We start from the raw sequence: 15,329 nt of genomic DNA on the forward strand, positions 1-15,329 counted from the left end.
CAGATACTATTTCGCACTGCATCGCTAACAATTGTTTTCAGCGCTCTTGCGGCATGGGGACAAGGCAAGCATGCGAGCGAGCAGAGGGCAACATATTGCAGTGGGACACGCAACCTCGCTCCCGACATCTCAACTGCACCTGTCCGTGCATTTTCCACGGCTGCTGCCAGGTGATGGCATCGGTATCTTCAGCCATGCGCTTTGTGGTTCGTATTTCAATTGTCCACCAACGTCTCATGCACGAACCTTTTCATTGGAAGCGCAAATTTTGGGGGAGCATCTTATATACTGGAAAATACAGCACATCTATTTTACATTTACAAGTTCCTGCTGCCTTAGCGTTTGTTTCAAAAAAAAAGGGGGGGGGGGGGGGAAGAAAGGCACTGAGGCAAGCTTTACCATTCACAATTTCCGACGTCAAAAATTGCACTGCGGGAAAGTGTATTGGGCTGTGATAGCCATTTTCATGCTTTTGACATTTTATGCGCAAATAAGCAACTTATGCTGCCGTGAGTAGCATATCTGCACTCACAGCTCTATGACCTACCAATAGAGGTCAACTTGCTTTTACACTTTAGTGTCCCTTTAACACCTACAAGAAAGGCTTGTGCAGTGATGTTATAGCAAAACGACAAGGGTGCCTGTCAATAAGTGCCCAAGGCATGATATTGGCAAGTGTAACCGATGCGCCATAAGGTACGAGTGCTGCTCTTGATTATGTCAGTGCACTGCGCTACCCACGGCCTTGTGAGGTTCAGTGACTCAGAAACACAAATTTCTGAGTCACTGTTAGAAGGCTGCAGGGTCAACGAACCGCAGTCAGCACCACATCACATGCCAGTTTGTGATACACGCATTGCGCATGTACAGACCAGGAGTGTGCGCCACACTGCAGTCGCAGCAGAAATGCTTGCACTGTCGTAAATCTTGCACAAATGGCAGCCGTGAGCACATCGAACAGCTGCAGTGGCACTGGGCAGCCGGCCGCAACAACCCATGCCACTGGAGAGCCCCCGCGGGCAGAGCTCGTGGCCTGCATGCAACCACTCTGCGGGGTAACCGTGGGCTGCTGGCACACCAGCGAGTCCTTAGCACACAACCTCCGAGGGCGCTGCGGTGTTTCAGGACCTTTTCAAGGCACTGTTGCGCCTGAAGCTCGGCAGTAAGGAAGCCACAGCGCTAACTGGTCTACCGCCAGCGAAGTGCGCGTACCGGTCGAGTCCACCCCCTCGGGGAGGCTGTCCTGCAGGGCCTCCTCGTCCTCGGTGGCTGCGCCGCTCTCGGCGACCCCCACCGAGGTCAGGCTGCTGCTGCCCGTGCTCTTCCTGCTGCCCTTCTTCTTGATGAGCAGCGTCGACTTCCGGAACAGGCGCGGCTCGGACGACGCCGACTGCTCCGCGTCCATGGGTTCCATTGGACGGTACACTGCAGTGGCCAGGGACAGCCGACCAGTGACTGGCAGCTCTGTGCTCTCATCATCGCCCTTTCTCCGCTCCTTCGCTATGGCTCGGCACTATTGCATCGCCAAGCAAGGAGGCCATTCAGTGGAAATGCACTGTCCCGCTCCCCTAAGCGCTACTTCGGTAATTAGTGAGCTCAAATTGCTCATGCAGGCCTCAGTACGCGCCTCCACCACATTTCCAAGCCAAAGGGCACGCAGCGCATCCCCCCTTCGGTCAGCCACAGACACTGAGCTGCTCTGCGCATCTTGCATTCCAGAGGCCCTGGCTTCCACCGCAACCCATTGGCTGGTTTTTGTCGCGTAAGGTCAATTAAGGGCAAAGAGCACCGAGTAAAGGTTACTGTTCACACGGACCAAAATTTATCAAATTTTCTTTTAAACTCAGTTACTTCACTTTGTTTGCAGGAGCTTCCCTGAGAGAAGAATCTTCCAGCTATTTCTTATTCTTCTAAGCCTTTAGCCAGTTTGTGAGCCATCTCTCAGCCACAGCGATGCCATATTTTGAACCTACAGAGTTAACTTTTTCCATATCACGCGAAAAATGCTTCGTAGTTTTTTTTAATCCTAGTAATTTTTTTTAAGAACTGTTTGACTTAAAAACTTGAAAAGCACATAAAATCGAAGCCAAGTAAATGTGCTATTTGATGGTATAGTTTTGTTTTTGAACCAACCAAATGACAAATTTTTGCAAAATTTGCCCAAATCTAGAAACAAAAAGCTTTTGAAAACATTTTGGAACACACAAAATATTCGTGCATGTATTAGCAATACCCTTAGTAAGAGCAGTTTCTCAGCTATAACTATTAGTTGCAGCCTTTCGTCAGTTCCAATAATTTTTTAAAATGCAAGAATTGTTGGGCTCAAAAATACACAAAACAGAAAAATTAAGCTAAATAGATGCAATTTTCAATAATGTAGTTTTAAAGAGCAAATAAAGGGCTTAGGTGCAAAATGTAAGTTGTAAGATGAAGTTTTTGGCAAGCTCCAGAAAAAAATGCCACATATGCACATATCTGATCAGGATAAATGAAATTTAATATCTGTTTCGAATATACAAGGTCTTCTTGGTGTGCTAGCAATATCCCTATAAAATTGTTTACCAACTCTAAAGAGGCTGTAAAAAATTAAATTCTATTTATTCCAAACCATGAGAAATTTTTTTTGTGTTGGTTCTAGCAAAACTTTTTTTAATCCTAGAGTTGGGCAAGAAAATATGCATGGTATATAAAAATAAAGTTATATAGATGGGATTTTAAATGATGCAGTTTTTGAAACAAAGTTAAGGTGTGGAATTGTGAAACTTATTTTTGTCAGAGAGAAAATTTGTAGCAAGCTTCAGAAAAAATGTTAGACATGATATGCTTAGGTTTAAAAATATTGAAAAACAGGCATTTTGCCACGCGCACGCAGACCACAATTCATATCTTGTTTAAATTCAGTGCAGGCATTTATGTAATATCCACTTATCATGTTATTCTGGTGCAGTAGTTATGGGCTAGAACGGCAAATGCCAATGGTACAGCTCGCGCAAAATGAAGATGTAGGGCGTCGATTATTCAACTTGTTTATCATGTGACAAAGAGAAGTGTAGCTGCACTATGTGTGTGTGAGCGTGTGTTTGTGTGTGTGTGTGAGAGAGAGAGAGAGAGAGAGAGAGAGAGTAAATCTATTTGTCAAGCAGAGGCTGATGTCATTCAGCCTGTATGAGAAACTTTGTTGCACAAAAACGTGAGGCTCGCTCAATTGAAAATCACAGGAGTTTGATGGAACCGTGCTCTGACAATAGCTTGAAAACTGATAACATTCAGCTGACAAATTCATGAGGACAAGCAAAGCTTTGCTCTACTACCATAAGAAATCACAAGCCTGTGGTGGTACTTTAATGGGAACAGGCAGCTTCCCTGCAGTGACAGCACTTGCTCTCAAGGCAACTCTGTTCATCAGCACCATATTCAGCTTGTCTGCGAGTTCTGAAAGTTTCTCATTTGACTGTGTGTCATAGCTTAGGAACGTAGAAACAAAGTCTATATCTTAAAATTCCTACAGTAAGTTTTCGGCTCAGTACAATCGCCCATATGCATTGTGCATATACAGTAAAAGCTCGTTAATTCGAACTCGGTTAATTCGAACTTCCGGTTAATCCGAACTGACGCGCTGACCCCGGCACAGCCTGTAAATTTCAATGGTGAAAAACTCTCGATAATTAGAATGCATCGCTATCCAGGGTAGTTAATTCGAACTGAGATCCGCTGGTTTCCGTCGCTCTTCGCAGGAGAAGTCGGTCCAGAGTGATTACAATGTGTTGCAAATCAAAACCAAACCAAATTTACTAGAGATGCAAACCAACGAAACAGAAAAACAACAGCATAGCACGTGCGCCGCGCCGCCGGTGCCATTCCCTACTCAAGTTCCATGAGCATTATTTACAAAATCAGCTGCAACAAACATCTAGTAGCGCCTAATGCGTGATAACCAGCCCTGGGGTGCCGTTTTTGTGTTCTGCCCGCGCGGTGAGGAGCGAATTCCATTCATTCTAGCGCCCACCCGCCAATTCGAACTCCGCTTAATTCGAACAATTTTATGGTCCCCTTCGAGTTCGAATTGACGCGCTTTTACTGTAGTACTTTATTGTGAATTCCTTTCTGTTTATTTGACCAATAAACTGTAAATAATTGCACGTTTCACAAAACTCTGTTATGTGCTTGAAGCTCAAGAGAAAAATAAGTTTTGTGGAAGCCATTCGAAATCGGCCATTTTGCCGCCATAACGAAAGAGTTAAAGGCCCCTCAGGGGGGTGTGGTGACCGCAGCAGCCCTCGCTGTGACTACCCGTTGGATAGTCAGGTCGGAGCTGCCCACTTTAGAAAGGCGTCCTTCGCACACCACCACACAGGCACAGCTGAGATGGCACAGCTTGGAGCCCAACAACCTGGACTGCCCAACAGGGCCGTGAGAGCAGCCTGTGCCCTGCCCTGGGAGGGAAGGAGACGGGAAGCAGCTTGCCCTGCATGGGTCCGCTGCTCTCTTCCTCAGCCGGGTAGCTGGTCCGGCGGCTGAGGAAGCGCTGCATGACCCGGCCGCTCTCGCGCGACGACTGCAGCCGCAGGCTGAGGCCCCGGTCGCGCGCCTCCCGCCGGGGCTCCTCGCGCTGCCGCACCGGGGGGGGCCCTCCCTGGGCGGTCGCTCCGCCGCCTCCCGCCGCAGGTCCCTCTGCACAGCCACGCTCCATTCAGAGCACTGAGCTCACCTCCCTCACCCCCTCCGTCCAGCTATGTCTCCAGGGTGTCGTACGTCTGAGGTGCGTCACAAATACACACCGCAACAGTTGTAGTGCTGAACTTAGCTCACTGAGTAAGTGAAAAAGAAACGCCCTACCCCTAATTAAAAGATAATAAAATGCATAACAGCACGCAAAAAAAAAAAAAACAATTCGGCTTTCCGGCCTGAAAAATCTATGCAACCACCGAAGCACCTCATGCATGCAAATGCTAATGGGAGAAGTACTCTAATTAGAGAGGGACAAAGGGGATCTGGAAGAAGAAGAGGTCGGCCTTTTTGGCCTGCTGCCTCCCACTGGGGCAGGGGACAAGAAATGAAGAACAGGAAGGCACCACGGGAGGTGACACGAAGAGCAACCCATGAGCTGCTGCTGCACAGGTGCACAGTGCACACGTCTAGCAAGCAGAGGAGCACGAGAAACAATTTACCACCGCCTCATTCACATCGCACAAGCAATGCCTTATTAGAGGTACACTGAAGTCAAAACACAAGTTGCTCTAGATTGTTAGGTTAGCTCACTGAGAACTGAGAACACTTTTATGCGTAGCTTATTTAAAAGTAAGGTAGACACCAGCAAAATGTGAAAACAGGTGCCGCTGCCACTGGTCACAACACTAAACTTGCACCAGAACTGCTTAAAACGTCTTTCCTGGCTACCATTTGATTTCGCTACTTATCCATACTTGAGCGGCGGCATAGAGTTTCTTATAGTAAGTATAGTAGAGAGGAAACTGCGCCTGGAAATCTATGTCGGCATGGGGGGTTATGGGAAGATAAGTGCTGCTGGCTTGGCATGCCTATCGGATTCTTAAGCACCTTCTTGGGTTTGCTGTGCATTACTACGCATTACTATGTCTGCGAGGTAGTCGAAATGGTTGAAACTCGCTTCCCTTTTTTCAGTTTGCTTGGAAACTTGAAATTCGCTCTGTTTATTCATGCTAAGACAGCTGTGTTTCATTATAAACAAGTGGGAGGACTACTGACGGCGAGCAACCATCAGTGCATATTTACATAGTAAGTACAAATGTAGATACGCTAGTTTGTGGAAAGCACAGCTCGCCTTGCGGTTCTTTTTTGCAGTAGCAGCATATATGTTAACAGCATCCGGACATCTTGACTGAGCAGGTATTTAGTCACCGCGAAAGTTGTAGCAGACAGTCTGTGCACCAGTTCACCATGAAGGCGATGTTTTTATAGGTATACAGTCGAGCCCGATACTGTTTAAAACAACATGTCAGATATAACGATGAAGATCGACCTATCGCACCGTACAGTTTTGTATGCGTTCTATGATAAACAAATCACTTATTACAATTCTCCAGTTCCACGATATCCGATGTAATGATTGAATCTGCTTACAGCATGCACTGAAAATCTAAGTTGCCGCCGGCTCTCTGCACCAACGGCATGCGCCCTTCCACCCCTCAGAAAATGAGTCAACTGCGCTGCTTACAAGGAAGTGAGAGGAAGAGGAGAGCAGTTTTCCTTTCAAACCCCCCTCATAGCACCGCTGCGTCGGCATCGTCCCCGCACCCACTTGCGAGCTCATGCCCTCACGCCGCTTTAAATTTGACTGGGTACCGAAGACTGCTTCCTTCTTTCCATAAAAGGAATGTCAGGGCAGATGTTTTGGAAGCGTCCGAGTGCCTCACTGAAGAGGCGATTGCTGCGGGTATGTGCTTTGGACAGCGACGACTCTGACGACGGGGTTGCGCAGCCTACTCAAGTAGTGCCTTCGCAGGAGGCCCAATGCATGATACAATCCCTTGGGGACTTCATTTCTGCCAAAGACATTCCGCTCAGCTAGGGAAAGCACGTATAGATGCTCTGCGAAAGATGTGCGCCAGATTTGCGTGAAGCAAACAAAGCTGTCTGACTATGGCATCCTTTCCGCAAATAAGTAGTAGTACGGCCTTGCTTACGTGCGAATAAAATGTTTTGATCGCTGTTATAAAGTCAAAATATTTGCGCACAGCGAGAGCTCATTGGAGAAGCATTCATAAATGTTTTTCCTAAAATTAACAGTTCCAAATAGGTTGAGAACGTGAAATAAATGTAAATCAAAGCTTTCCATGAACTGATGTAATTTAAAAAATGCAGACAGCAGACTTTATACACTGCAAGACAGGCTGCTTCCCTGACACTTTTCAGCCATCATACCTTCAATTTCATTTAGGATAAGCATTTTCTTTTTTTTATTCATGTACCCTAAAGGCCCTTCTGGGTGTTACATAGGGGTGGGAGTGAACTCCGATTTTTCCTACTACTTTCCGATTGGTGCCCAATTAGCAAACTCAACAACCTACCCCGGTAAGTGCCCGAGCTTCTGCAAGCAATATCTCCGGCAGGAAGCGGCCAAAGGAACAAGATGCACTGCAGGTAACCCTCAAGCAACCCGCCTGAATTGCTCATCCGTCCTCCGCGCGCGGACGTTGCTGTCGGTGAAGCGTGCCCGTGCTCAGTTCGAGCCTTATCGCCAATGAAAGGTTAGGGCACCTACTGCAGGGGGTTGGTTATACGACCGATCTGAACTTGTGCTCTTCCATTCGCTGCGAGTCACTGTCGATAAATAATCCATGAATCGTGCGCGCATGTAAACTGGCTATACATTACCATATTTACTCGCATAATGAACCCACTCACGTAATGAACACTCCCCCAACTTTTCCCCATGAGAATTTACTTTTTTGTCACTTTGAATAAAAAATGCAGCGGGAATCTGTTTTTACCTCAGCATGGTTGCTGATGCCATAGACGATCACAGTAATTTGATATCGCAGTACAGTACGCGCAGAAATGCTAAAAACGCATTCCAACAAAAAGAAATCTCAACAGTAGCCAAAAATGTGAGCGCGAATGCCGTGGCTCTCAATTTAAAAATTGCACGCTTAATTAAGGAGTGCTACCTCCTGAACACAAAACAAACCTTCTTGCGCCATGCGTGGACTCCGCGATCTGCTGCCGGCGGCGCACCGTAGCAGCCGATCGCGGAGGCCACGCGCCATGACATGGCCGGGCTAAAGCGGCGGCACGCGCTGGTTGATACAAATGTGCGCACGCCGCCGCTCTAGCCCAGCCATGGCCATGAAAACATTGCGGCATGCGAACGAAGCACAAAACATACTCTGCACTCCTTCCCTTCTCTTTGTTGTTCCACCTGATTCAGGTGGCGTGTGAACAACGCACTAAACATACGCCCCATCCTCTGCTCTTGCTGTTCCGCGACTTCGCCATTATGCTTTGTAGTTTTGCTGTTCAGCTGTGTTCCGATCTTTATTTGCGCTCCTGGTGTGCGCTATACGACAGGCCAGTACATGAGCTACACAGCCGCTTTTAAACTGAAGCATGCGTTGATTCACATGGGAACTGCGACGCTGGTCAGCACTTCAGTGTTGACCCAGTGCGTGTACGCTATGGGCGAAAAACGAAATGTTTTTGAGCGGTGAACCCGGATCGTTGTGTGTTCCGTGGTTCCAAAGATCAAAGAAGCCAAGTTTCCCAGTGTTGGAAAAGCAGTTTTGGAGTGCCTTGACGGCACAGACGATGTTGCGCTGTGGGCCGACAACGAATGTGAAGCAGCAAGTGACTTTAGTGAGGAAGTCAGCTCCATGGCGAGTAGGGGGCCACTAGCATGTTGGGAATAAAAGTGAAATTTGAGTACATAATTACCTACGTGTTTTTACAAAAATGATAAGGCTCTGACAGCGCTTCCCCTCACAAGTTTTTTGTGTGAAATTTCATTTTCTAAAAATCTGTTGCAATTTTTTCCCACATAATGAACCCTCCCCCAAATTCATGCCGAATTTTCTGGAAAGAAAGTGGGTTCACTACGCAAGTAAATACAATATATACTGTATATTTCCGCCGCTCACAGCACTGCCTTGTGGCCAAGTGGTCGGGAGCACTGGGCATGCTCTTTGCAATTCGCAAGTTCAAATTCCCCATAGCGCATGTTTTCTTTTTGTTTATTGATTTTGTTTTTTTTTATTGTTTTAAGTTCATTTGTTTAGTGGGCAATGTTTTCTATACTGAGTTCACTATTTTTGCACTGTAACGTTCACGGCTTCCCGAGCGAGCTCGCAGAAGGTGTGCAGACTGACACTGACGCTCTGGCGAGTTCTCGTTGGTCTGGTGTTGCCATAAGTGCTCGCAGGCACAGTCCAGAACCTGCCGACCCTTGGCCTGGTGTGAACACGCCTCTTACCTTACAGGCACGAGCCAGGCAAACTCCAAAGATGGGGAAAAGCGCATGGCATTTGAGCGTCTGCGGTGACGCGGAGGGCGTTCATCCACTGCGTAGGCCTTGGCTAGTGATTGCTAAGATTCCAGGCCGTGCTGGTAGGCCTATCTGATGCATTTCACAGCCAAATGGCAGAAGCGCAGTATTTCGATAACTGAGATATCGAGAATGCCCATCCAACGATAACGTCAAATGCCAAGCGTTGTTTCACAAAACCGAAACTGAAACTAGTTTGAATTCTAACATTGGATATCGTCCAATCACACTACACCTTGTATTGACGTCAATGCCTTTAGTTAGTGCGGCTGCTGCAGACCACACGATAGTTTTTCTACTTTCAGGCTTTGTAAAATAAATATCACCTTATAGACAGGATAAATGATGAAAAGTGTGTTTACTTGAGAAGATTGACAAATTCACTTCAGTGTCCCTTTAATGAGTCTTCTCCTGAAATTTTACATTATTGTCAACTACCAGCTTGGTCTACAGAATAGTAGGTGCAACTGATCCAGCAGACTCTTGGTAAAAGAAATGCGCTTTACTTTTAATTTCCTTAGTTTTAAAACAGCGCGTTTAATTTTATACTTTACAATTACACTCTTCTTTGCACTTTTGTGGCACTGTATACAAATTTATGGTCACTGTAACATTTCAATCCAAGTCAATGATGAAACTAAGGCGAGGGTACGGTTTCATGGTGGCCCATGATGACACAGACGGCCTTGATGTGAGCCGCATAGACGCTAGCGCCACATTCTTCTCTAGCGTATATTGTAAGAAGCCCTATACGAGTGGTGGTACCATTTTTTGAGGAGGCATGCGAGCTATGCACGAGCAGTTGGTTCGATACCAACATTCGCGGAGCCTCAAAAAGGCAATATGTCTTTCTTCAAGAAAGCATCAATTCTGATCATGGGTCCCATGAGGGAACATTTTGCTCAGTGGTCCAGAGCTGCGAAGGACATGGGAGTTTGGGGAAGCACAACTGATTTGACCGAAGCTGACCAAACTGCTTGGTATGTGGAAGCATTGTATTCAGTTGCTTCTATACCACTATACATCACCGCTGCCTTGACTCAAATGACGCAAATAGCAACTGCAGCTGCTGTTCGCATCACATTTGATCAGTGTTTGATGAGCGATTTCTCAGCGATTAAGGCATCTGTCAGCAATGAATAGACGCTAAAATGGCTATGGGAAGGTTGGACTTTCGTTTGAAACCAACTTGCTGGTTCCTCCAGTGTCCCTTTAAGGAATAAAGTCAGGGAGAAACAAACCTGCAGTACTGAAAAATACTGAGAGACAGTCCACTACCAAAAGATAGCCCAGCCTCGAGTTTGAAGTGGTGCTTCTTTTTTTTTTCTTTCTCGAATGTACCTTCATTATTTTCCAAGTTGCTACCATAGCCTTGTTTTCGCTAACTTTACTACTGCCATTTTTGGGTGGGTTATCTCTCGGCGCTTTACATGCAGGCCCGTGACCTAGAGCCTGCTTTTGAGGCAGATTCCAGCAAACCCTCCTGAGACCTTGAGGCCAGGGCCGTGGAAAGCCCACCCTCGCAATGTGCGCGCCACTCGACTAGCTGGAGAGACCGAGCGCACAAAAGGTGTAGGGAGCTAGCCAGAGGTTAAGCGTTCAACGAGCATCGTCTCCGCCACCAGAACTGACCGCACGCTTTCTCTCTGAACGGCTGCACGGCACGACCCGTTACACGTGTGGCCCACAGTGCCTCCCTTGCTGCAGTAGAAGGCAACACCCTTCCCAGTGTAAGGGTCTGGTGGCCTCACCGGGCGCCTCGACCGATCCCGGGGGCCTGCCCAGGCGGGTGATGCTCTGCTGGTCGGGGGTGAGCTCGGTGAAGCTGGGCCGGTGGCCCAGGGCTCCCGCTCGGCTGAAGCTCACCGACTGGGGCAGCGCTTCCCCCGCGTGGCCCTCGGCAGGCAGGAGGGGCCGGCCACGCTCCACCTCTCCCCCTCCCCCTGCAGCGGAAGGGAGGGCTCCTCTCAGCAGCTGAGCGCTAGGCACGTACGGCGAGCAGATGTTACCCAGCTTCCAGGCGACCAGGTCCTCCTTGAGCGTCTTGAGCTCGTTCACAAGGTCGACAAACATGCAGCCAAAGCTCTTGGGCGTGGGCAGGCTGGCTCCCTTGATCTTGTCCCGGATGAGCTGCTGGTAGCAGTACTCCTGCTCACTGTCGCAGATGGTCTGCAGGATCTGCAAGGGGGAACACTTCGAGGATGCTTTTCCGGCACAGCTCAGCTCTTCCATAACATGCTGGACCCACTGCCTGCCCAGGACTACAAGTCTTGGTGCACAAAGGAACAAGTGCGCTGTTCTCTTTTTTTCGCCTCCCTTAATGCAGAGTGCATTCCTTTTGTGACCAGCCATGAGCTGGCCCTTCGTGACACGGCCTACCCTGGATAGGGGCATCAGACTGAGACTGTATGCCATCACTCTACGTTAGCAAGACCAGATAATGATTGCCATATCTACAGTACTCTGAATTTGCACATGCATGAAATTTGGCTCATACAACTAGGAAACTGCATCGGTCAGTTTTCGTTCTCTCGCTACGCATTGGCACCAGCGACCAGCTCTGCCCTGTTTTCTGCAGCACTTGCCTTGTACTTGATCAGTGGGAAGAGCAGCACGTACAGCGGAGTCCGGTGGGTCACCACAAAGTCCAGAAAACTCCATAGGGCGAGCCCGCCTGTAACAGGGTAGCGCAGCGCTGCACCAAGTGACCATAGCAGTGGTCCAGCAGGCCAGCCTAGCTGGGCCGCCAGCCCGTTCTTTCAGCAGAGGTGCAAGTGCCGCACCATTTGCGCCACACTGCGGCAATTCAATTTCCTGCACCACCCTGCTACCAAAAGCGGTATTGTGGCGACAGCGCTCCCAAGCAGCGCCTCAAAATGTGAGGCAACTGTGAGATGATGTTGAACGCCAGTCACATTGCGCAGGGAGTAGTAGGGACTATTCACTCAGCTGTCATTCACGTGGTGTGCTCCGGCAAGACTCTCCAAGGGACTAACACTCCGAGTCACTGGTCACGATTTCCTGCTCTCCAAGTGGCGGCACGGTTTCACGTGAGTTGGAAATGAACTTGGGCAAAGCACAAACTTTGCCCCTAAATGCAGCTTCACAGCACAGCGCACTGCGCCATGAAGCATGAATCGTCACCAGCAGTCGTTGCAATCTTCCCGCTTATTGTCAAAAGCAAATAATAAAATAGCTCTACTGCTCAGTCAGACCCTTGCCACTGTATCTTATCGCAAGTAGACTTGCCATTCCAAAGGTTAGGTGCCGCCGTGCCATGCCGTGTCGAACAGGATGAGATAACAAGCGTGGCCCTGGCACAAGTGAGAGGGGAGATTGATTGATTGATTGGTTGATTATGAGGTTTAACACGCCAATGCTACACAGGCGATGAGGCATGCCAAAGTGGAGGGCTCTGGATTAATTGGACTACCTGGGGATCATGCGCCAAAATCTCGAACACAAGGACGTTTTCGCTCTTCACCTCCATCAGAAAAGTGCCCGCCGTGGCCGGGAATCGAACCTGCGTCCTTGGGGTTAGCAGCGCAATGCCCCAGCTACTGAGCCACCGCAGTGTGTGAAAGGGGAGATTCTGTTAAGCTACCATCTATCTACAAGTAATCAACTCGGTCGATGTGTCTTGCCATGCAGCACTGCATTTTTTTTCCCTCCTCCCCGCCTCCCTCCGACAAGCCCGCAAGGTGAGCTCCGACGAGCCTCCCCACACTCCCTCCGACAAGCCCGCTCGAGCTCCGCGATCGCTGTGCCTCTTTCCGCCGCTTCTCTGCGGCGCTTACAGGATAGGCGCTGCATGGCTGATAGGGGCTCATGCAGTGTTTTGGTTCTCTTTCGCTTCTTTTTGCCTTTCCACGCCCTAAACAACTTGCTATGGTGATGTTTGTAAGCAAATAGTACGTTTAGGGCACTTCAAAAAACAGCTGTGTTTTGGTAGAATGCTCGAACGCCAACAAGAGCTATCCGGGGATGTGGTTCTGCGCGCTTATAGGCCGCAGTTACAGGCATCGGCGACAGTAGCAGCATATCATCACTACAAGTCAGGCACAAGTTGTCTCGTTCAGACCTGATACTGGCACAGTGAGAGGTTGGTTTCGTTTTGCAGCGCGGACAACAAATGTGGCTTCGTCTCGAAAATATATACGTCGTAGAAAAATCTGTCTTAGGGATGTGATTATCGCAATGCCTGACAATAACTTGCGCCTTTTATGGGAATATAAGCCACGCAATAATGTCAAGTATATATTCCAAGGCTGAGGTTCGTTAATTAAGTGCACGCCCACTCGCGCCTTATTGCAATAACCAAGGAACCACGGAAAAATAAATGGTCTGCCAAGTCCGGAAGAAACAGAACAGCTTGTACGGGAATAAAAAACCCAGTGCAGCTTCAAAAATTCTAATTTTTGAAGTATACAGTAAGTAAGTGAGTATACATAGGGTTGTTTGTTTTCGCGTTTTATATATATATTTTTTTAATCTGGGAGTAAAAATTGGGTGCTATTTTTCAAACTGATAATCAGGGAGAAATCGGGTCTTTTGTAGAAACCATTCCGAAATTCGTGTTTTCTCAAGTTAAATCTGCATATTTACTAAGTAATACACTCAGTTTGTTTTAGACGATATCATGAGCGTCTTAACTCTGACGTGCTAAAATGGGAGTTTATTTCAAGCTGGTAATTGGGGGGGTCATCATGGTTTTCTTAAAAATTCTCTCGAAATTTGGCGTTTGTTTGGAAATAAATCAGTAATGATGACAGTAAAGAGCATTCATAACTTCTAAGAAATGAAACATTTTATTCAAGAAAAGCTGGTCATCGACCGCTGAATGTACCTCAAATGGGATCGAGAAAGCTCTCGACATCACAGTTTCCATTAGCTAGGCAGTTCAATTTCAGTGCAGCCTTTGCGAGCCCTGGGGTACCGAGCTGTAGAGTCGTGTCAATACTCAACGAGTTCGGAAGCTGTGTTTGTGGGGCTTGCTTCTAGCAAGTGCTGGCTGAGAAGGGCGGGCCATCAGCGCACGATCGTGCACATCGCTACATTCGGGGAGGTTAAATCAGGCTAAACGTCTGGTTTAACCTGATTCTCCTGAAACATGTTTGGGGTGTAAGAATCGAGTAAAATTTCGTTTTAGCCGAAAACAAACAACCCTAAGTATATACAGTATGTTCACAAGTGATAAAAGGTGTCGTTGGGGGAATGTGGTATCTGATAAGGCCCTTTAATTTGAGTTTATTGTAGATTCTACAGGCCCCCTACGTGATATGACAATCTTTAGAAGAGGCGTTTACTCACGGACGAGGGTTACTCTATGAGCCCGTCTCCACACTGGTCGCGAAAGATACATATATATATATATATATATATATATATATATATATATATATATATATATATATATATATATATATATATATATATATATATATATATATATATATATATATATATATATATATATAGCAGATGATTGATTGCAAGCGCTAACCTTGCGACAAGACAACCCAGCGTTAAATTTTTTGTCCTGTGCTGATTCCCGCATATAATTTCGCATTATCCATCGTACTTCATTTGTAGAGTGTTCGTGAAATTTATGCGACATTGGCTTGTCCAGGGTAGTGATCAATATCTGAGGTATGATATTGGCTAACGTAACTGGCATGCTGTCAGGTATGAGTGCTTTGTTAGTCATGAAAGCACACAAAACCGATTTACATCGCAGTGTATAGTCGAAGAAATGCTGCTTACGGAGATACCGTTAGTAAATTTCAGGGCAATGGAATTATTATCAGCTCCATGCATATGCCGGTTTTGCGACGCCGGCCTGTGACACATGCCTGGTGCTTATACAGACCGACTGTACCGCACTAAGATCGCGTCAAGAAACATTTACAAACAGAGTGACTGCTCCGCATAAATATGCATTTCCAGCACATAGTACAAGCGGTAAATCTCGGTCGTGAGCGAGCCGCAAGAGCAGCGGCGAAAGTGGTGAACGGGCCTCCCGCGACTGCTTTCGAAACGGGCCACTGGGGGCATTTCAGTGGTGCCCCTACAGGCACCACTAGGGGCGTATATCGAACCGATGGGTGTTTTTCTTGTGAGTTAGATATAACCGTGTTTGGCTGGATTTTCATCTTGCTGTAGATTAAATGTTCTATCATGTATGATGATAAACTTCTTGTGTTATTTTTTTTCCCTCATTGCCTTTAGATGGTGAGCACACATTTAAACAAGGAAAGGAAACTTTGCAGCATTGTGTGGGTGGGGGTTGTGCACTGTGCACTCTAGCTGTGCA

General features: G+C 47.4%; 1 protein-coding gene across 2 annotated transcripts in view; it reads right to left on the bottom strand.

The window, feature by feature from the left end:
• Window positions 1–15,329, bottom strand: part of Unc80 (unc80, NALCN channel complex subunit) — a 166,239-nt gene that overhangs the window by 10,800 nt on the left and 140,110 nt on the right. For both annotated transcript variants that reach the window (XM_077700829.1, XM_077700828.1), the window contains exons 56-60: window positions 11,602–11,690; window positions 11,026–11,194; window positions 10,768–10,959; window positions 4,465–4,671; window positions 1,213–1,425 (exon numbers count right to left, since the gene is read on the bottom strand). In XM_077700829.1, the coding sequence (XP_077556955.1) occupies window positions 1,213–1,425; window positions 4,465–4,671; window positions 10,768–10,959; window positions 11,026–11,194; window positions 11,602–11,690 (870 nt within the window). The remainder of the gene's footprint in view (window positions 1–1,212; window positions 1,426–4,464; window positions 4,672–10,767; window positions 10,960–11,025; window positions 11,195–11,601; window positions 11,691–15,329) is intronic.

This window comes from Haemaphysalis longicornis, unplaced genomic scaffold (genome assembly GCF_048455015.1).
Source record: "Haemaphysalis longicornis isolate Haplotype H1 unplaced genomic scaffold, Haemaphysalis longicornis Haplotype H1 scaffold_2, whole genome shotgun sequence".
Taxonomy (NCBI): Eukaryota; Metazoa; Arthropoda; class Arachnida; order Ixodida; family Ixodidae; genus Haemaphysalis; species Haemaphysalis longicornis.